At 29.4% G+C, this 23313-nt stretch overlaps 1 protein-coding gene across 9 annotated transcripts in view; it reads right to left on the bottom strand.

Annotated features, from left to right (window-relative positions):
- Nucleotides 1-9651: 9651 nt before the first annotated feature.
- LOC117174239 (serine/arginine repetitive matrix protein 2-like) overlaps nucleotides 9652-23313 on the bottom strand; it is a 37843-nt gene continuing 24181 nt past the window's right edge. For 5 of the 9 annotated variants that reach the window (XM_033363125.1, XM_033363129.1, XM_033363131.1 and 2 more), the window contains exons 10-14: nucleotides 22803-23207; nucleotides 19294-19431; nucleotides 18586-18786; nucleotides 18346-18491; nucleotides 9652-12355 (exon numbers count right to left, since the gene is read on the bottom strand). In XM_033363125.1, coding sequence (XP_033219016.1) covers nucleotides 12225-12355; nucleotides 18346-18491; nucleotides 18586-18786; nucleotides 19294-19431; nucleotides 22803-23207 — 1021 coding nt within the window. In that variant the 3' untranslated portion in view covers nucleotides 9652-12224. The remainder of the gene's footprint in view (nucleotides 12356-18345; nucleotides 18492-18585; nucleotides 18787-19293; nucleotides 19432-22802; nucleotides 23208-23313) is intronic. The other 4 variants (XM_033363130.1, XM_033363134.1, XM_033363132.1 and 1 more) reach the window with 3 other exon arrangements.

The following is a 23313-nucleotide window of genomic DNA, read 5'->3' as shown; positions in this document are numbered from 1 at the left end:
TTCTGAATTTTTCAAAAAAAAAATTCTAAAATCGGTGCATAATTGCGTTCTAAATGTCATTTTGAACCTCGTTTTCCGATTTCACCCCACTGTGGGCCGGTTCGTGGCCGATGGAGGTCCCATGGAACACTAAAGCTTCCTACACGTATTTTGACTTCCTGAATCCGAATTTGCAAGGTGTTTACTCGTGCATGCGAGCATGCGAGAATCATATCAAATGATTCCTTCTTTATTAAAGAATACATGGCTTTTTTCAAATTGAAAAAATCTTGAATAGAACCAATGATATTGCAAGAAACCAAACAAAAAACTTGTAGACGTTATATTTTATTGTTTATCAGGCTGTTACTTTTTTCCTAATTAAGCCACTGATACCGGTGAAGTGCCGACGCATTCCCCATTTTATCGAAAATACTACAGTTTTTGAAAATTTCAAAAATACCGAATAGTAACAAAGAAATCGTTAATTAACTGATAAAAAATCGAGTGGTTTTGCGGAAATCAATTGTTTAAACGGCGTCACCTTTTTTGGTATGCAGGTGACGATCACTGGATGTGGATCAATCAATTTGTAATTTAATAGCGAATGCAATGCTTGTTCAAATTTGAAAAAATCTTCATTAAACCCAGAAATATGGTCACAGTTCGCTTCGTTGCTATTGCAAAAAGTTATATTATGCGACATTCCGTTTTTGAAAAGTAAACTTCAACCTACAGTTTCGTATAATATGTTGTTTTTCTTATTATTTTTTGCACGCGAAGAGATGCAAATATTCTTTTTCAACAAAAGCATTTTTAGGAGAGTTATAAGCAAGCTTTATGCTAATGAACAACATTACAAATAAAAACTAGTAAAATACTTTATTCGTACTATATGAATTCATACTGTATTAAATCAAATAAATGGAAACATTCAATTCGAAATATTTCGATTTAAAATTTTTAAATTCGAAATATTAAGCGATGGATCGAACACTTGTAAAAATGTACATAATTGAAATAAAATGTGGTTTACTTATTATACTCGTGAAAATGCTTTTGCCGCAAAAGAATATTTGCATCACCTCGGGTGCAAAAAATAATACGAAAAACAACATATTATACTGTAGGTCTCAGATGTGGCGCGCAACCATGATTTTTTATCATTGAACTGACCATATCTCTGGTTCTAATTAAGATTTTGCAAATTTGAAAAAGTATTGAATTCGCCATTAAATTACAAATTGATTGATCCACGTCCAGTGCTCATCACCTGCATACGAAAAAAGGTGACGCCGTTTAAACAATTGATTTCCGCAAATCCACTCGATTTTTATCAGTTAATTAACTATTTCTTTGTTTCCAATCGGTATTTTTGAAATTTTCAAAAACTGTCGTATTCTCGATAAAATGGGAATTGCGTCGGCACTTCGCCGGTAGACGTGGCTTAATTAGGAAAAAAGTAACAGCCTGATAAACAATAAAATATAACGTCAACAAGTTTTTTGTTTGGATGTTTGCAATATAATTGGTTCTATTCAAGATTTTTTCAATTTGAAAAAAGCCACGTATTCTTTGATAAATAAGGAATCATTTGATATGCCACTCGCAAGCTCAAAATATATAGCAAAAAACTTGTGGCTATTTAAACAATTAATTTGTTAATAACTTTTGAAAATCGCCGCGTACGAGGAAACACCTTGCCAATTCGGATTCATGAGGTCAAAATACGTGTAGAAAGCTTTGGTGTTCCATGGGACCTCCATCGGCCACGAAACCCCCCCTGGCCCCTAGACTATATACAAATTTGAAGAATACTGAGAGTAGAACTTGTTACTTAATATATTTGGTCATTTATAAACAATTTTTATTTGTTTAAACCATTTTTTCTTCCTAAAATCATGAAAACGTATTATTGTATTACGAGGTGTGTTCAAAAAGTAAGGTGACTTTTCAATTTTCACGGGCTATGTACATTCCAGTTTAAAATTTTTTGTTTTGTTGTGTTGGTACACTCGTCACGATCATATGTTCACAGTATTGACTATATAGCTCGTGTTGTTTTTCTGGCAGAGGCCTAAAAGGTCAGAAGAATTTGGTCTGATCGGCGATTTTCTTCTTTCGAAAAAAATGAAGCAAAGAGTTTGCATTGAATGTTGTGTGAAAAATGGAATCCAGTGCTCTAAAACTCTTGAAATGTTGACAGTTGCATACGGTGAGTCTACTCTGAGTAAGAAAAATGTGTATAAGTGGTACAAGCTGTTCCAAGAAGGCCGAGAGAATGTCGAAGACGAACCTCGCCCTGGACGTCCCAGCACGTCAACAACAGATGAAAACGTTCAAGCAGTGGAAGAAATGCTGTTGAAAAATCGCCGAATTACCATCAGAAAAGTTCCTGAATATGTTGGCATATCGGTTGGCTCATGCCATGCTATCTTTTCAGACGTTTTGGGCATGAGACGTGTGTCAGCGAAATTTGTTCCAAAACTGCTTAATTTTGATCAAAAGATCCATCGCATGACCATCGCTCAGGAGATGTTGAAGGAAGTCAATAATGATCCTGATTTTCTCATAAGGGTTGTAACTGGGGATGAATCGTGGGTATATGGTTATGACGTAGAAACTAAAGCCCAATCCTCTCAGTGGAAGCATCCTGAGTCTCCAAGACCGAGAAAAGCACGTCAAGTTCGGTCAAATGTGAAGGTTTTGCTCACTGTCTTCTTTGATTACTGTGGCGTAGTGCATCAGGAATTCTTACCACAAGGTCGTACGGTCAATAAGGATTATTACCTTTAAGTTATGCGCCGTTTGCGAGAGGCGAGAGGCAAAAAACGTCCGGAATTTTGGAAAAACAATTCGTGTCTTTTGCATCACGATAATGCACCTGCTCATTCATCGTTGCTTGTGAAAGATTTTCTGACCAAAAACAGCACCACAGTCATGCCTCAGCCTCCATATTCACCGGATTTGGCACCCAGTGACTTTTTCTTTTCCCAAAACTGAAGAGACCCATGAAAGGACATCGATTTTCAACGATTGAGGAGATAAAAAATGCATCGCTGGAAGAACTCAAGGCTATACCACAAAATGATTATCAGAAGTGCTTTGATGAATAAATGAATATTTCTTTAGAAAACCATAAAGTCACCTTATTTTTTGAACACACCTCGTATATATTATTATATTATTATATATACGAGTTTTCCAGTATTGAAACTCATTAAGATCGTAATTATTCAGACGCTTTTGATTCAGTCATTAATCATTTTTATTGTAATTTCAAATTTTAAGATGAAACTGGTGAATCTAGAAGCTTCTTTCAAGCTAGAGTTCAGCCTAAAATCTCTATCCACAGACGAGATACTTTTTTTACAATGAATCGTCGCAGTCGGCAAATTCCACTTTTTCAGTCGGCATTTATGACAATACCCCCTCCCCCTCCCCCGACATCCTATACGCTTGGCTACGCCCCTGTCAGGGAATCATCTTTTAATTAAATTAAGTGCTCAAAATGGTGACCTTCGGCTTCAATGCACTTATTAATCCGTATTTCAAATAAATTTACACAACGGGGAAGTCTATCTACTTGAAATTCAGCACATGCACTTGTAATTCGGTCAATCATATTCTCACGTGTTGTTGGTTTTTCTTTGTACACTTTGTCTTTCAGATAGCCCCACAAAAAGAAATCTGATGAAGTAAGACCTGGCGATCTTGCAGGCCAATTTAACGGACCGCCTCTACCAATCCAGCGACCATTGAAATCACGATCAAGAACTTCTTGTGCTACCGCTAAATAAGTATGCCGAACAACCATCATGTTGAAATCACATGTTCTGACCTTTTTCTAAGCTCAAGTCTTCAAGCAATATTGGCAGTACATTTTCCCGAAGCCACTGCGAATTTTCAATACTCCAGTAGTGCATATTGTGTCGATTAACTATTCCTGGTTCGTAAAAGACGAGTCGTCAGAGAATAATACATAACGAAAAAAGTTGGGGTTTTGTTGTATTTGTTCACGCGCCCACTAACAAAAAGCTACCCGATTTTGAAAATCAACGTCATGAAGTTCTTGATGTAAAGAGACACGATACGGATGAAATTTATTACATTTCAAAATTTTCCAAACACTGCTCTGAGACAATCCGGAATCACGGGATATTTCTCGTGTACTAGCGTGAGGATTATTAGCCACTGCAGCTAATACAGCCATTTCATTATTTTCTCCAGTAACTGTTGTTGTGCGGGTCTTTTTCTTAAGTTGAACACTTCCATCGGTGTAAATTTTGTAACAGTACGATAAAATGAAGCACGTGACACAATTCTATTTGGAAAACGCTAAACGTAGAGATTGACAGCAATATCAAGATTTCTTCCAGCTTCTCCATACACCAGAACCATTTCAATTTTTTCTCGTACGGTTAGATACTCCATTGTAAAGCAGTATTCGGAATAATCTTTGATCTAACTAAAATGAGTTTTGTCTTAAATGTATTTTTTCTAATTTACTGTATTTAAGGAAAGAAAAAAGTAAACACTTTCGTAATGTTTCGATTGCCTCCGCTGACCTCATTCAATCATAATGCCAGAGCTAAAATTTAGGAATATTCAGGAAACACTGTTAATGTAATTACTCCCTTAGTTGCCGAGTGAATCAGGCCTACCCCGAAAGGGAAATGGCTTAATCGTGTAATAATAATTTTAAAAATGATACTAAAAAAATTCAGTTTTTAAAAAATTTATGCTTCTTGTCCAATTTTAAATTAGAGTAGGATAGATAATTAATTGAAGATAAAAAAAGTAGTTGCTTAAATAATTTAATTTCATTGTTAATAATATTTAATTTGAATAATGCCAAGTGTGGGGGTTTTTCTGAAATTTTCAACTATTTGTCTACTTGTCAGTTGGAGGAAATTAGTATTAATTTCAATTTAGCAAAAATTATTATTTGAAAAAATTATTATTGCTTATAACTATATTCTTCCTTCCTAATTAAAATGGTAAAGTGACATCTATCCACTATGGACAGATTTTTTTCACTAACCCCAGAATATTATTCCATATTTGTTATAAAAATAATTGTATAATTTTGTTTTTATACGCAACTCTTTTTATCTTTAAGTGCTTAAATGCCTTGACAAGCTATTAGAGATATAACAAATTATACGTTTTCAAAAGAGCACATAATGATATTTCAACTCCTATAAAGAGTAGTTTTTCAAGTAAATTTTTTAAACAAAATTTTTTGTTTATTTTTCCAAATATTTTTCCAAATGAAACAAAAATATGCAAATATTTTTTCTCAAAATGGAATATAACATGATTTGAAGCTTGAAAAGTTCCAGAAGTCATATTTTAACATTTTTTATTTCCAAGAGGTCTGCAGCGTCCGTTAAAAAAAATTTTGGTATTTACGTTGAATGGTACTAAAAAGACCATAATTTTTTTCATTTATGCTAACAATATTTCTCTACTGATTGAAATTCCCGTAAATACAAATAGAATTAGTTAATTTACTCTTCATGAATTGATATTTTTATTACACATTTCTTTCTTTAATTGTCATAAACAAATTAATTGATAAAATTGGCATATGCTGTATTTTCGGTTTTTGAATGCATTCATATACTGATTTTGTATTTACGTTATGTAACATTAACAATTATTCACAGCCCAATACTAAACGACAATTGCCATTGTCATACAAAATTTTTACAATCAAATTTACTTATTTCGCGTTTTTGAATTGACAATTTTTCGTGAATCATTTCTTTTCCTCTCAAGAATATTCGTTTGTTGAATGGCAGTCCAATGTGTTAGGTTTTTCGCAGATAAAAAGAAATGACTGCAGAAAAAAATGTTGCTTGTTGAAAAACTGCGAAATAAGTGTATTTATTTATAAAAATATTTTATAACAATAACAGTTGGTGTTGGCAGATAATCTATTGTGACAAGATGTTATTTTTTAGATGAAAAGAAATCATCCCGCAATAAAGAAATTTTCTTGAAATATCTGTGCAATAACTAATTCTACAACATTTAAAAAAGTTATGTTCTTGAACAATTAAAAAAATGGGTAGCCTCCAAGTCCAAAGATTTTGCAGAAAAATCATCATATCGAAATCGTGCGTTTAGCCCATCGTTAAGCAGAGTAAATTGCTCCCATTTTTTGTAATTGATTGAATCAAGATCAATTCATACTCTTTAAATATGAGCCAAGGAAACGAATGAATATTACGTGATTTCTGAGTAATTATAAAAAAATGTTTGCTCGCGAAATGGTAATTACTGTGAAGCTGAAAATACGAAATTAGTCTCGTGGATTCATTTTTTATCATAATCCTTCTTTTTCATAAATGAAGGTCAAAAATAAGTTTTATTTTTTCGAATTTCGACGTATAGAAGACAAATTTTTTAGGATTTACAATAAAAGAGTTACAAATCGCTGAAGACGATGGAAACCACGGAAATTCCAAAAATTTCTCAATCTCGGAAAATATTTCTCTTAATGGTAAGTTTTTCCATTACATTATTTAATTTTTACATTACATTACTTTGCTCAAGCTTTAGTAAGAGGAAAAAAATCATAAATAATGCCCCATGTATACTCCTTTTTGAATTTGGAAAACCTAAGCATTATCTTATAGTTATGATAGTTATATTAAGAGAGTTTCGCTTTTTTTATTAATTCATTATGAGATAAAAATTCTATCGCACGATGCGCGCATGGCAGAAGCATGCCGCACATATTTTCACGCCAACATGCGTTCACCTCAGCAAGCAGATGTATCGTCCATGGAGGCGCATATGCCAAGCATGTCGTGTAACGCACGTGCATGCGCGCATGGCGCAAGCACTCCGTGCGCGTGCGATGAGGATCTTAAAATTGTTTATTTATTATAAAATAAAGTACGAAAAAGATTTATTTTGAAACTAATTATAATTTCAGAAATGGAAAATTATGACATATATTTTTTTCAAACCAAGGTTCTAAAAATCTTTGCATCAACAGTAAACCCTCGTTTACACAAACTCGGTTAAGGCGAACACTCGGTTAACACGTACAGAAATTGCGGTCCCGACAGGGTTACACAGGACATTATGGATTTTTATTCGGTTAACACGAATTTCGGTTAGTACGAACTTCGAACAACTTCCGAGGTCCCATCGGTTCTTGTTTATGCTTCTTGGTGAGTCATTTTTATAATGAACATCGCAGGACCCTAGGACTTAGGTCTATATTATAATTTCCGTAGAAGCGCTAATCAGAGTTCTGGAATCTCTACCCGAAAAAAAAATTCAATATCCCCACTCGGATATTTTTTGAAATTTTTGTACAGGTGTATAACTACCCGTTTAGCGACATTCTCTAAGAGTTATGAGTCGTTATAATATAACTTGAACGCAGTAAGACAGGTCGTGTACATACCATAATTTTCGACGGTTTTCAACTCTTTTAATATCAACTTACAAAATATTTCCCCTGAAATGCTTTTAAATCTCTGTAAAATCTTGAAATTTCTGTAAAATCTTTTCGAATTGTTTTTTAATCTTTCAAAAATATTTTTAAATCTTTGTGAAAACTTTTTTAATCCTTTTTTGTGAAGTCTTTCATATTCGTTCAAAATCATTGAAATCGTTTAAAATCTTTGGAATATTTTGAAATCTGGTGTACTGTATTCTTTTTGATACCTTTGGAATTCTTGTATTTCTCTGCGATCTTCATGAAGAATTTAAACATCCTTTGACTAAAAGATTTGAATTACTGTTTGCATTTCCATAAAATAACTGTTTTTAAAGATGAAGAAAAACAAGTTTCTTATAAAAAAAATCAAAGAGATTTTCAGGTTTTCAAGGTTAAAAAAGTTCAAGGAGAATTTCAGGTTTTCAAGGTGACTAAACACCCTGCCCTTAAATATGTACAGTATTAAATAAGATTTCTTCAAACTTTTTTTTGAAGTTTTCACGATTTTCTTCAATCGGTACTTCTTTACTCTCTCAAGCTTTGACGAAATACATGTACCTATTTGAGACTAGCGATTGAAATGTAATTAAACTATATGTTATTAAGTATTTTGAGTTATTTGAATTTACACCCCGATAATACAAATTATGGCACCTACAGCTGCGCAGAATTTTTTTTTGGAGCACTTAGTGACATGCGTACCATTAGGTACCTTATTAGGGAGTGTCCTATACAGGCACCTATATAGGATCCTATGGCATTTCCTATAGGTGGCACCTATATAGAATTCTATATGGGAACCTATATAGAATTCTATATGGGAACCTATATAGAAATTTTCAGTAGGGCAGTTATTCTTTAACGTGTTATAAAAATTCTAGTGACCTATTTGTTTGTATATATGAGTCTTAACGCAACGGGAGATGCTTTTCGTAACGCGCCTTTGGACATCAAGTCCGCCACCTTACTCGGAAGTAATATAATATCAAAAAATATCTTTGATAATATATACTGATAAAGAAAATTTTAACATAACCTATTTTTATAATAAAAATAGATATCTTCTTTAAAATATAATTTTTGTATTACAAATATTTGTATATATTACATGTGCATATACAATACATTATACAATATACATTATACAATATACATTACATATACAATACTCTTTGAAATCTAATAATTTTTTATCAAAAATACCAATGATTTCCGATGAAGAAAACTAAAATGATTTGAAAGTGTTAAAAGATTCTAAATCTTATTCAATTTATAATGGTTTTTGTTTTAATACCACCATTTTTTAAATTAAAAATACCAATTTTCGAGGGAAAATAATGACATAATTGAAATTGTTGAAAGATTCTAAATCTTGTTAAATTTATAATGAATTTTATTTCAAAATATCAATTCGTGAACCTTGTTTGAAATATAATTTATTTTTTAAATTAAACATACCAATTTCCGACAGAAACACGAACATAATCCAAAAATGATGAGATTATACATCTTTTTCAAAATATGTTTTATTTTAAAATAACATTTATTGGTGTAAAATGCTAACGTAAAAATAACATTTATAGTAACCAGTTTCCTGTGAAAATATTAATAAAAGTTGAAAAATTGAAAATATTGTGTAAACTATAACGATTTTTGTTTCAAAATACCAGTTTTTTGTGTAAAACTGTAACATAACTTAAAATTGTTAAAAATTGTAAATCTTGTTTCTGAATATAATTTTTTTATTAAAAATACCAATTTTCAACGAAAACGCTAACATAATTCAAAATGGTAAAGATTCTAAATCTTGTTCAGATTATAATTATTTTTGTTTTTAAATATAAACACCGAAAAACGTAAATTGTTGAAAAATGGATATTCATTGAAATCTAATAATTTCCTATTGAAAATGCCCATTTCGCTGGTCAGCACTAACATAACCTAAATTTGTAGAAATCGCGAATTTTACAGATAATTTCAAAGTTTTAATTTAACTGCGCAAGATTATTTAATTTTCAATTAGCATACGTTTTTCTATTTAAAAGGGATTACTTGTAGATTTAATTTTAAAAATATAAAATTTAGTATATAAAAATAACTCAGATAATGAAAAGCTAATTAGGTTTTGAACACCAATGACTGTGAGATTTTCGAGACATATCGTTACACCATTTTTGTTTTAGGTAGGAATATAAATAAAAAAACGGTTTGTACTTTTACTTCTTTTCTGTATTCGACTTCTGGTACATACATTCTCAAACTAATATGGAATACAATTCTCTTGAAAAGCATGCTTCAGTGTGGGTATATTTAGAAGACTTAATTCTATTTTTACATGCGATCTAAATTTCCGCTTTACAAAGATGTAATCTGAAACTTGTCTTTCGAAAAGAAAATCGATTCGTGCTTTCATGAAGCTTATTTCCTACGTACGTACGTATATTTTAAAGTAGCATCATTTGTTTATCACATATCAGAATTATAATACAGTGCAGTATATGAGATTTCTGATAAACTGAATCTTTAACAAAGAGCTTATCTTTACTGGTAAACCAATTTGATTCAATATTTTTTATCGATTGGTTCCTTATAAAACCTTTTTTTGCCTTCTATATTATTTTCACATCATGCAATTTCTTCATTTAAAGTTGCTAATATGAACTTTATAATTAATGTCCTTAAAACTACGGTAGATCATCGGCATCCGATCAGGTTACAATAATATTTATAAACTAGAAAACTTACTAAAATATAATAAAGCGAATTTATGTTATCTATTTAATTTAGAACAAAATGCAAAGCACTTGCCAAGATGTGTCTTTAAAAGATGATATTTCTTTCGGAAAAAAATAAAAGGCTCATCTTGCTTCCGAGTTAGGACCACCGATAATCTACCAGACTTATAAGTAAAATACTAAGCTTAATGGTGTTATTATCATTAAGATAGTTATACAAAAAATAAGACACGCAAGACAATCCATGAATTTAGGTCAATTGTTAATTATAACAAAGGCAACTGATTGATCACAATTACTTAGTCATTTCGAAAAGTAAGTTATTATGGAAAAACAAATCCATATTGGATTTCTGCAAAAAGCAGTTGTCTTGCTTTCATGAATTTACTTAAATTAAAGACTTTGTTTTTTTAATATTTTGTTTATAAGCGTGACTGCATTACCTTATACATAAAAATCAGTTAACACATTAACTTTCTAAGTAATTCATAGTTGTATAATAAGTCATATAAACTTCGTTCAGAAAAAAAAATCGAATTACTTCATACTCAATAAATCTACAAAACGTAAGTAGGCAATTAACGTGTTACATCACAAAGAGCTGAATTCATTCAGGCTAATTGTGAGCATGCAGTCTATGGAAATTTGCAACACCTAAATTCTTTTCCTCACACCTATTTCTTTGCGTGAAATTAAAATTATTCCAACACTCTTGTTGGCAATTCGAAGCGTAACAAGTTCATAAAAAATTGGAGGCTAAATTTTCGCGGATACTTCGAAAAACATCAGTTTAGCATAAGTTTGACTATTTTTGGCGAAACGAAACAATCGTTTATTCCTATTCCAGTAGGAAAGAGGTTGTATTATTTTGGTGCATGAAAGGAAAGGATCAGAAGTTTGAATTACTTTGACGCTATTTCCCTTTCCGCTCAGTCTCATTGAACTCATTGCATTATTTCGCAATTACACCACCTTCATCACAAAACAATGTCAGCGATTAAATTGTAAGATAACCGAGAGACTACTACAAAAATCAGACATTTTCGTATAATTCACAAGTATTTATAAAATATATGAAGGTATGTATAACTCCTACATTTTTAAAAATCTGCTTAACCTTTCTTGATTTTCTTTTAAAGGAAGTTCCTAACAAAAATATTTCATACTTTCCTCATTAGGTGCACCAATTTGTAAGAAATGAATCCCTATTCATATAAAAACCCTACAATATATTTCAAATATCCACTGTGAAAACTCAAACTGAAAAAAAATGTGGAGTTGGATAGTCTATTTACATTACAGGTAAATACATTAGAAAATGTTCAGATAATCTGTGACTATTGTAGAATGGTAGCATTGAATTGATGGAATTGATAGATAATTCTATCAAGTTAATATAATATCTTTATCATTCATTACGAGACTGGACTGGAATGGTAACCAAAAAATCAAAATTCACTTTTATCGGGTTGTACATTTTGTAATGATTTTACCTTATTTGAGCAAAGATAGATGTAATCCGGGTTTGTTGTTGTTTTTTTGTTTTACTATTAAAAGATGGTGAAAATGAAAAGAGCAGAAGCGACAAAATGGGATGGGTTAATGGATTAAAAAATGCATACAATTTGTATCCTATGCTTCTAGAAGGATCGCACCGATAAAATTGAAAATGAGGCATTTCAATGAGAGGCGTACGTGCAAAAACAATTTGTCACATACAAGTTACATAACACCTATGAATACACGTACACCATTTTGTATGGTGCATCTTGACCCGTTACATATCTACAAATCTCATCCTGAAGATGATCGATAAATTATCATCGACGCGAATTTGTGCACCATTTTCATTGATGCGGATAGTTGTGTGCTTGATGGTAATATAACATTTCATAACATTGTCTAATGTAGGATTGACGCTATCCTATGAGCGACGTCTGTTCTTTCACTTTTTACTATTTAAAAAGTTTTCCTCCTCTACGATCTTCATGTCATTAACAATAATTTTGTTAAATTACATTTAAAACTAGAAGACAATACGTATGTCAAACCTTCCGTTCGCGAAGTTTTGCTTGAGCTTCTTTCAGAAGAAGGTCGAAAGTGTTTTCCTCTACGGGCTGCATTAATGGTCTACTGCTACTACCACCCCCACTCAAAGAACTACTTGCCATTCCATCTGTAACAGGGTCGTCAAAGTTACAATTTTTTCATCCCTAAAGGTAAAATGTTACATTTCAACATTTGTATTGTTTTGTTTTGTTTTTGTTTTTTAGTTTTGTTCACCGAAATTAGAGAGTACAAAAATTGACAAATAAAAATTATATTTCCAATTAAAATTGAATTTCCATTAATTCTGAAAGTTTCTAATTTAAATAATTAATTTTAAAAGTTTACTCAAGGAGAGTTTATTCAGTGTGTTTACTCAAATTCTGGACAAAAATTCCTTGACAATTCCACGTTTTTCCAGATATCTCAAGATTTTTCCAGGTTTAATTTTTCATAGTAGGAAGCCATTCAAATATTTCGCATTTTTTAAAACAATTGACTCAAAATATGTACACAGTTTCGCTAGTGTATTAAAAATAATGTTTTTTCAGTTTCAATTAATAGGTTTAATTTAGAAAGCTTTGATAAACTATATTACATAAAATTCTTAAACATATTAGCACCATCGAATAAATAAATCAATCAATAGTACTAAAAATATTATTATTTCCTAAATTTGTCTCTAAATTATATGAATTTAAATAATAATCCAAACAAATATTTACTTTATGTTCTTACAATTCAAATTCAATACTTATTTAGGTAAAATAAATGTCGGAACTATATTAAATTCAATTTAAACCGCTCTAAAATTCTAACTTTTCAAATGAAAATATTTCAATTTTAACAAGATATATAAATTTTAAACCGAATAGTTAATTTTCTAATGAAAAAGAATACTTTTCAACCAAAAATAGATCAGTTGAATTTTCAGTTAAAAAATTAATTTCGCACGCAAAAAAAACAACAGATGCTAAAAAAAGTGATGAGTTTTCAACTAAATTGATGTGCCTGCAACTGGATTAGTACAATTTTAAATCAAAAACATCAATTTTAGAATAAAATGATTAATATTTAAAAGGAATAGTTGAATTTTTAAGTAAAAAGATTACTTTTTACAATAAAGACGATTTTTTCAGAAAATAATTTAATTCTCAATCAAAATGTCAATTTTCAACCAAAAGTGGTGCAGTTAAATTTTCAGTAAAAAAATTATTTTCCACAACAAAATTTCAACCAGAATGATGAATTTTCAACTAAAATGATTGACTCTTCAACTGGAATAGAAGAACTTAAAATCATAAAGATGAATAGTCAACAAAATAGTTTAACTTTCGACCAAGAAGTTTTATTTTCAACAAAATAAGATACGATTTTTCAACAAAATACATGAATTTTCAACGAAATAGTTCAATTTAGAACTATAAAAAGCAAATTTTTAACCAAATAATTGAATTTTGAAATAAAAAAGATCAATCTTGAATCAAACTCATAAATTTTTTAATAAATTTATGAATCTTTAACTGAACTTTAAAATCAAAAAGTTCAAATGTCAGCTAAAATAATGTTTCATTAACTAAAATAATTATATTTTCAAACAAAAAGATCAATTTTGAACCGAATAGATTGATTCCTCACAACAAATAATTATAGTTTCAACTGAAAAGTTGAATTTTCATTTAAAAAATGTTATTTTTCAATCAAAGGGATGCATTTTTAATGAAAATCATAAATTAAAAAAAAAATCAGTTAAAGTTGTAACTAAATAAAGATTAAACTTTTTAATCAAAACATTTGATTTTAACAAAAAAGGGGACTTTTCAAGATAAATTCAATTTCCAACTAAAAAAGATTGCTCAATCGAGGGAAAGAAAAAAATGTCAAACAGTCAAATCCAGATACTTGAATTATCAAATAAAAGCGACAAATGTTAACTAAAAAATTAATAGTTAAACTTTCATTTAATAAAATTAATTTCTAACAGAAGTAAAAGAATTCTCAACAAAATAGTAAAATACAGTAATATAAAGCTGCTTTAACATATGAAGAATAATCGTTAATCAATTTTAAATTACAAACCAAAAATTATTTACGCTCGCAGAAAAAATCCGATTTGAAAAAAAATGCCCAGGTAAGGTACACGCCTTGCCATTCTTTCAGGACATCAAACTAAATTTGTGCTGCTTTGAAAGCTTACCTTATAAAATCTTTGGTTTTAAATATCTTAATTTTTGCAGGTATCGAATTTCAAATTTCAAAATACTGCAGTTTTAAATTTAAATATCAAAAATATCAGGATACTTTCTCTATTTTTTTTTTTTTTAATTTCGTATCAAAACCCTTGATGGTCACTTCAAACTCTAGTAATTGGATATTATGAATTTCCTTGATACACCGCATAACGGAAAATTCTTAAGAGGAAAAATTATTATGCTTATGAAAATCCTTAAAATCATCGTAAACCTTATAAAAGTCTATTAAACGCCCTTGGAATCTTTTAAAATATCCTCAAATCTTATAGGTCGTATAAAATCCTTGAAAATCTTCTGAAATTCTTAAACTCCGTATAAAGATTGTTTAAATCCCCTAAAATGAATAAAATCCTTTAAAATTCCTTGAAATTGATTTTTTCTTTAAATTATTTTAATTTATTTTATTATTTACGTGTTCTTTAAATTCTTCAAAAATTCTTTGAAATATTCAAATCTTTAAAATCCTTTGAAATTACTTAAATCGCCAAAAATCTGATAAAATCTGTTAAATTCTTTCAATGTCCATGGAAATATTTCGAAATCTTGGATATTCTCTGAAATATTTGAAATTCTCCTTTAAAGTCTATGAAATTCTACGAAAACCTAGTAATTCTTCGATTTTTTTCAAATTATACAAATATTATAAAATGTAAAGTAATTGTTTATATCAATTGAAATCCCTTAAAAATTACTTCAAATCTTATAAAAAAATCAATTCTTCGCAATCGCATACAAAGTTTTAAATATCTCAAAATCCCTGGAAATCTTTGAAATAATATTAAAGCTGACTATTGTTTACCAATAATAATTGTTAAAAATTAGTATTATAAAAATATTCTAGAAATCACGTTGATAGTTCCAGTCCAGAAAAATTAGAGATTAAAGATTTTACAGGAAGAGAAAAATATTATTAAAGTAGAAGAATCGTATTAAGTGAAACTAATTTAACTCGGATTTGAAACATTTAAAAACTCTTGAAATTTTTGTTATTAATAAACTAATAAATAAATTAATGTTAGTAAAATCCACCGAAAGGCCTTATCTAGACATTTTGTTCTGGGTAATTTGAAATATGAAACTGATCATTTATTAATAATATAAATTTAAATTATTTTATTTCTAATGTTTGCAAATTTACAAAGTTAAGAAATTGGGCAGGCCTCATGGTTCCTATGGGATAAAATATAGGGACCAAAAGGTCTTAAAACAATTCAAGTTAAATTCAAATGCATTGGAAAACATTTCAAAAGACAGAACAAATTCCATTGACTTCCGTAAAATTGAAACGAATTGAGAAGAATTTAAAGCAAACGAAAATAATTCTATGAAACTTATAAAAGTTAAAAATTAATTTTTAAAAATTTTAATGAATTGAAAACAAATTAAAAATATGAAAAAACTTCATTAAATTCTGTAAATTTTCAAATAAGCCTAGAAAAAATCAAGTTAATTCAAAATAATTTGATGAAATGCCGAAGAATTTAAGGTGAGGTTAAAAGAATTTAGCATGAATTTAGTAAAAAATTCAAAAACATCCTTTGAATTATATAGAATTGAGACTTTAGAATTTCAAATTTTATATTAATTTTGAGTCTTTTCAGAACCTCTAAATATCTCTTCAACTTACTAAGTTTTTTCTAGGTATAGTAATAGGTGTTCAATATTTATTATGCATTAAAATGCAACAATTTTACTAGTATATTAAATTTTTTTTAAATAGAACAATTAAAATTGCAAGATTCAATACTAAATATTATGCAACTGTTCTGTTTTTCAATTCAAAAATTTCAAATAGTTTATAGAGTTTCAATTGAGCATTTACATTTGTTTAACTGCTACGACTTTCCAATTGAAACAGTTTAATTTTAACGTTAAAACGGGAAATTCTTAAATTTTGAATTGATACCGAATCTTCTTGTAAAGTCAAGCATTATTAACTTTAATCCTTTATGCATAGTTCAATTTTAAAAATCATTATAATTTATATTTGTTTAATCAACTAAAAATGTTTTTTATCTAAACATTTTAAAACTCTTTACATGAAAAATCGATCCTTAAAAATTAACATAAAAAAGGAACATTTTTGAGTAAAAGATCTTAAAATTTCGCATTGCTGTAAAAGTATTCAGGCAAATTAAAAAAATGCAAGTGAATTCCAAAGAATCTCAAATAATCAACAGAGAATCAAAAAGAATTAAGTAGAATTGATTGAAATTAGAATGCAAGCGAATTTAAAAGAATTCAAGATAAATTAATAAGAATTCAGGGCGAATTTCAAAAGAAATGCAAAAAATTATGAATAATTTCTCTGAAATCCATTAAAATATTAAAATCCCTTTAAACTATTAAAACCCTTGGAAATCCCCCGCAATTTTTAAAATCTCATTAAAATTCCTTGGAATTTTTTTGAATAGCCCAAAATATGTCAATGTATTTGAAATCACTTCAAACTGTTGAAATAAATAAAAAATTATGGTAACCTTTTAAATTTTCCTAAAATATTTGAAATTCTCTGATATCTTATTAAATCTCTTTAAACTTATTAATGATCTTTAAAATGCCTGGGAATCTTTTAAAATACCCTGAAATATTTCAAATCCTTTAAAATCCCATAAAACTAGTGAAATCATTACAAAATGTTTATGCAATATTACCAAATATCCTAAAATATTTCAATTTAAAATCTTTGGAAATCCCTTGAAATTTTGTCAGGCTCTTAAAAATGCGAACGAATTTGAAAAAAGCTTCAAATATTTCAAATTCTTTAGTAATTTTATTAACTGATTCTCATGATCAATTAATTAAAACTTTTCACGAAATTCAAAAAATCCACTGAATTTTGTAAATTTATAAGAATTCAAGTGAATAAAAAAATTTAAAAGAATTTCGGATAAATTAATAAGAATCCAGTGTAAATTCCAAAAACTAATTTAACAACTCTTAAAACCTTTGAACTCTACGAAATGTCTCACTTCTCTTGAAGAAATTCTTTAAATTCACAAACATATTATAAAATCAAGTTAAATAAATACGATTGAATCCTGTGAAATTATAGGAAATCTTGAAAAATTTATTACACTGCATTGATAACATTAAAAACCCCTTACAATCATTCAAATTTTCGGAAACCATATAACATCCCGTGAAATCTTTTTAAAAATCTTAAACCCTTATATAGGTCCTATAAAATTCTATTTCAAATGCTTTAAAATCCTTTCAAATTCTTCATTGGAATTTTTTAAGATTTCATCAAACATTTCGAACTAACAGCTCTTGAAACGGCCTTAAAAGTTTTGAAAAAAAAAAACCCTAAAATCTTCAAAACGCCTTCAAATTATTGAAATCTGTTAAAAATTTCTCGGAATATTTAAAACACCCTGAAATATTTCAAAATGATTCAAGACAATTCAGAAATAGGTATATACCTCAATTGAATAGTGATGAACCCATTAGTTAATTCATGGAAATAAAAGTGACCAATGTGATATTTTCATTTAAAAAAGTGATTAAAAAGACATTATTATTTACAGCTACTTCTAACAGAAATTACCTGATTTGCTACTTTTTCAAAATCCCTGAATCTTGGAAGCTTTGATCTTATTAAACATTTTTTTAATGTTACATTATGGGCCAAATCTTGAAAATAGGGTAATTTAGGGATCTGAATTGAATAAAGGGCACAATAGGAGATATAAGGAATGATGTGTGAGGCTTGAAGTGACATAAGCGAGCAATTATTAAAAAAATATGGCATATTTTTCAAAAAAAATGGCATCGCTCAAAAATTGTCAGATAGTGTAAATTATGGGTTGAGTCCAAGCCCTGTATTCTGATTTTCATTAAGTGTTTTTCAATGTTCAGTACTTACCAAGGTCTGCATATTTCACTTTGCAGAATGCTCTGCGACCTCCGAAACATAAATCATATCGTGGCAGAGATGGATCATCGTTACCGTGTTCGACTGCCCTATACGCGTCGGTTTTATAAGCGAACGTAACAAATCCATAGTTATCACTGAAATGATAATACAATACTTTACATCAAGTTTTCTGATCTTAGGCTTGATCATAAGTCTCCAAATTTGGATTAAAAAAGAATTACAACTCACCCATGTTCCCGAAAATGAACACTTATATCAACAACCGGACCGAAAGCTTCGAATCTTCTTCTCAAATCAGCTTTCGTAATGCCTTCCTCCAGTCTACCAACATAAATAACTCTTCGTTCCTCCACTTGCTTCTGCTTTTCTTTGTCGTACCAACCATCGTAGGGTCTTCTGTATGAACGCGAAGAAGACCTAGAATAAAATCTGGTTTAAAACAAAAGATTTTAGTAATTTTTTAGAGAAAAAAATGTGTGTTAATCATTTCTAAAATGTAGGAACAGATCTGTTAAGTCCACTGTAACACTTAAATGGATGGTGAGGATAATCAGTCTCCACATTTAAGGCTGTGATTTTCGTCTCTGAATAAAATTGAGTCATTGAGACAGTTAATCCGAAAATTAAAACTGAAAATTCATACATACCCTGATACATATAAAATAAACATGAATTCAAAGACAAAAAACGTAGCCCTCATCAGGGACCATTACGAAATTTCTCTTTAGTTTGCCACCAGAGACTCCGTATTTTTTCCGTCCTGAAAACGGAAAGTAACTAGAAATGGCTCGGCTCTTCTCTCAAAAACAAAAAATTTAAATCATAATCTAATCCAATTCCAAAGACATTTCTAGTTTTGTTTAATTTCCGCAATGATCCCTGGTTTTCAGTAAGGTGAACTCTTGATTGTCTGCTGACTGTAAACATATTGTTTACCTCCTCCAATCTCTGTAGTCATTACTACTCCTCGAGGAGCGACGTCTGTTCCTATTATAACTTGACTTCTGCCCGCGTCTCTCACGGCTTCGGCGACCTGACCATCTACTCCTTCCGAAAATTGAGCGAGACGACAACCTATAATCACGCGATACCTCCGAAACTTAAATCCCTTGAAATAAATCCGACGAGATCGAAAACTAATAATCCTATACGAAGAGACTTTTGGTGTCAATTTTGGCCAAAACGTTAACAGGCTTCGAAGTGCACTAGCAGGGTGTCTACTCAAATCAGTTTCAGGGTTTTGCCAGGTCTAACTTTTCATAGTAAGAAGCCATTAAAATATTTCGCATTTTTTTAAACAATCGACTCGAAACATGTATACTGTTTCACGAGTTTATTATCAATAATGTGTTTTTTGTTAATTCCTATGAATTTAACTAATATGTCTCATTTATAAAGCTTTCACAAAATTATATTACAAGGTATTCTGAATAATATTAGCACCATCGATTAATCAATAATTAAATAATAATAAATAAAAACATAACTCATCATTTCTTGAATTTGTCTATAAAGTCCACGAATTTGAATAATAGTTCAAAAATATTTTTATTGTATCTTCTTATTTTTAAAAGGCAGTACATATCTAGGTAAAGTTAAAGTGAACACTATATTCCATTCAATTAAATTCGCTTCAAATTCCTCTCTCTTCAAATAAAAAAATTGTATTTTCAAAAGGATAGATGAATTTTTAACCAAATAGTTAAATTTTCAACCAAAAAGATTAACTTAATATAAAACAAGACGATTTTGTCAACAAAAGGCATGAATTCTCAACCAAGTAGTTGAATTCTGAACAAAAAAATATCAGTTTTAAACGAAAAATGAAATATGTAATTAAATTTTCAGTTATAAAATTTAAATTTCAAAAAAAAAAATTCAACCATAGTGATGAATTTCAAACCAAAAAGATGAGTATTTAAGAAAAAATTTTAACTTTAATCCAAGCAATTTCATTTCCAACTAAAAAGGTGAATTTACAACCTAAAAGATGAATTTTCAAACAAGATTTCAGTAAAACACATAAACTTTTAACTAAAAATGACAATTTTTTAACCAAACTGATGAATTTTACACTTCAATGATGAATCATTAACAAGAATAGTTGAATTTTCACCCAAAAAGATAAATATTTACTGAAGCAGTTGAATTTTCAACCAAAAAGATTAACTTAATACAAAACAAGACGATTTTGTCAACAAAAGGCATGAATTCTCAACCAAGTAGTTGAATTCTGAACAAAAAAATATCAGTTTTAAACGAAAAATGAAATATGTAATTAAATTTTTAGTTATAAAATTTAAATTTCAAAAAAAAAAATTCAACCATAGTGATGAATTTCAAACCAAAAAGATGAGTATTTAAGAAAAAAGTTTAACTTTAATCCAAGCAATTTCATTTCCAACTGAAAAGGTGAATTTGCAACCTAAAAGATGAATTTTCAAACAAGAGGAATAATTTTCAAAAAAAAAAAAAAAACATACAATTTTTCAGTAAAACACATAAACTTTTAACTAAAAATGACAATTTTTTAACCAAACTGATGAATTTTCAACTTCAATGATGAATCATTAACAAGAATAGTTGAATTTTCACCCAAAAAGATAAATATTTACTGAAGCAGTTGAATTTTCAACCAAAAAGATTAACTTAATATAAAACAAGACGATTTTGTCAACAAAAGGCATGAATTCTCAACCAAGTAGTTGAATTCTGAACAAAAAAATATTAGTTTTCAACGAAAAATGAAATATGTAATTAAATTTTCAGTTATAAAACTTAAATTTCAACAAAAAATTCAACCATAGTGATGAATTTCAAACCAAAAAGATGAGAATTTAAGAAAAAAGTTTAACTTTAATCCAAGCAATTTAATTTCCAACTAGAAAGGTGAATTTGCAACCTAAAAGATGAATTTTCAAAAAGATAAGTTTTTAACAAAACTGACGAATTTTCAACCCTAATGACGAATCTTCAACAGTAATAGTTGAATTTTCAAAGAAAAAGATGAATTTTCAACCAAAATGGTAAATATTTACTGGAGCAGTTTCATTTTCAACCAGAAATGAATTTTAAATTAGAATAGTTCAATTTTAAGTTGAAAAAAATTATTTAAAAAAAAAACGAATTTTCAAGAAAATGATGACATTTTCAACCAGAGATGAATTTAGAATAAAAATGATCACCCTTGAAACAAAGATGATGATTTTTTTTCAATAGTTCAACTTTTAAACCAAATCTATCAAACAAAAATATTTTAACAAAAAAAAAACAGATAAATTGTCAACGGAAAATAATAGTTTATATTCCAATCGGAAAAGATAAAAAATGTTTATCAAGAGAGAAAAGAAACAGCGAACAGTTTAATTTTACAGCAAAAGGATGAATTTTCAACGAAAAAGATTAATTTTCTACCAAAAAGAACTAACTTTCGAGTAAATACATGAATTTTCAACCAAATACTTGAATTTTTAAATAAAATATCAAGCTACTTTTAAGAATGAAAAAACATTGTAATATAAGATTATATTACAATTTCAAACAAATTTAAGCAGGCTCTAACAAAAATTCCCTGACATTCCTAGGGTTTTCCAGGTATATACAAATTTCCTGAAAATTCCAGGTTTTCTATGCGAATAGAACTAGACACCCTGTTATTTTTTTATGTGTGGAGATTATTTTTTAATTATTTTAATTTATTAAACAATTCTTATTTCCATAGATTTTATATTTTCAGGGATGTCAACTTTTTTAAATATATGGTAAGTTTTACTTAACGTTCTCCAAGCGATGACTTAGGTTTAATAGACCCCTGTTTTAAAAAACATCTTTAAATTTGCATGCGCCATCATAAATCTAAACATTTTTTCTAAAATTTATTGTGTTTACATTAATGATTTCCCAGACATATACAACATACAACAAAATTGAAGTACCCGAAACTATATAAACTATGGAAATGAAAATTTTTAAATAACATTTTGCTAATGCGTAAGGTGAAGACGTTTATCAATCAACGCCAGTTCCAATTTCCGTCATTTAGTTTTTTGAATCAACCTTTATCATTTTGAGATTTTTTAAAGAAATCCATCGAGTGTGCTATTTTTATTGATTTCTTTCTTTGTTTTACGCAGAAAAAAACTTAAATTTGTGAGTACGACAAATTTCTTATATCATTTCACTGAAAAAATAGCTCTGCCTAAAAAAGTATCAAAACAGTGTGAAACTTCGAAGTCCGCATTAACAAAAAATTAACATAAAAGGTCCCTCCGTGTAAAAATCTAACAAAATGAAAAATAACGAAAAAGATAAGATGAAAAAGTTAATGTTTAAAATAGTTATGAGGAAAAAGAGTTCGCGATTTGGTGTAAATTTAACCAGAATGGACTGACTTACTGGCTTTATCCTGGCTTTCCAAACTTTACTTCAATAAAAACGTTACCTACCTTGAGCAACTGGAGAATCTCGATGATGATCTTGATCTAGACCTGAGCCTTGATCTCGATCGTGATCTGGATCTGGAAGACCTGGAAGACCTTGAACGGGACCGAGAAGATCTCGTTCTGAAACTGGAAGAAGACTTCGTGTACGAGCGCGATGACCAGCTACTACTGGAGCTCACGGAACTACGCCGATGGCTTATTCTTCTGCGACGTTCTGGAGTCCTTCTGCGACTTCGGCTCCTACTCCTGCTTCTACTCCTCGTCCTATTTCTGTTCCTATTCCTAATCCTATTTCTACTTCTACTCCTACTTCTACTTCGACTTCTGCTTCGTGATCTGGAACGACTTGACTCGGATGAATCTCTTCTTCGCTTGTAATTTCTCCGTCTTCTTTTTTCAGCACTAACTCTGCAATTATTAAATCAATTTTAAATCGCTTATTCACGTTATTTTGATCGAAGCAAACCTGACATATTAGGTTGAGGACTAAGGGGCCGTCCATAAACTACTTTAC

Source organism: Belonocnema kinseyi, chromosome 6 (genome assembly GCF_010883055.1).
Source record: "Belonocnema kinseyi isolate 2016_QV_RU_SX_M_011 chromosome 6, B_treatae_v1, whole genome shotgun sequence".
NCBI lineage: Eukaryota > Metazoa > Arthropoda > Insecta > Hymenoptera > Cynipidae > Belonocnema > Belonocnema kinseyi.
This window is presented reverse-complemented; position numbering and strand designations above follow the sequence as displayed.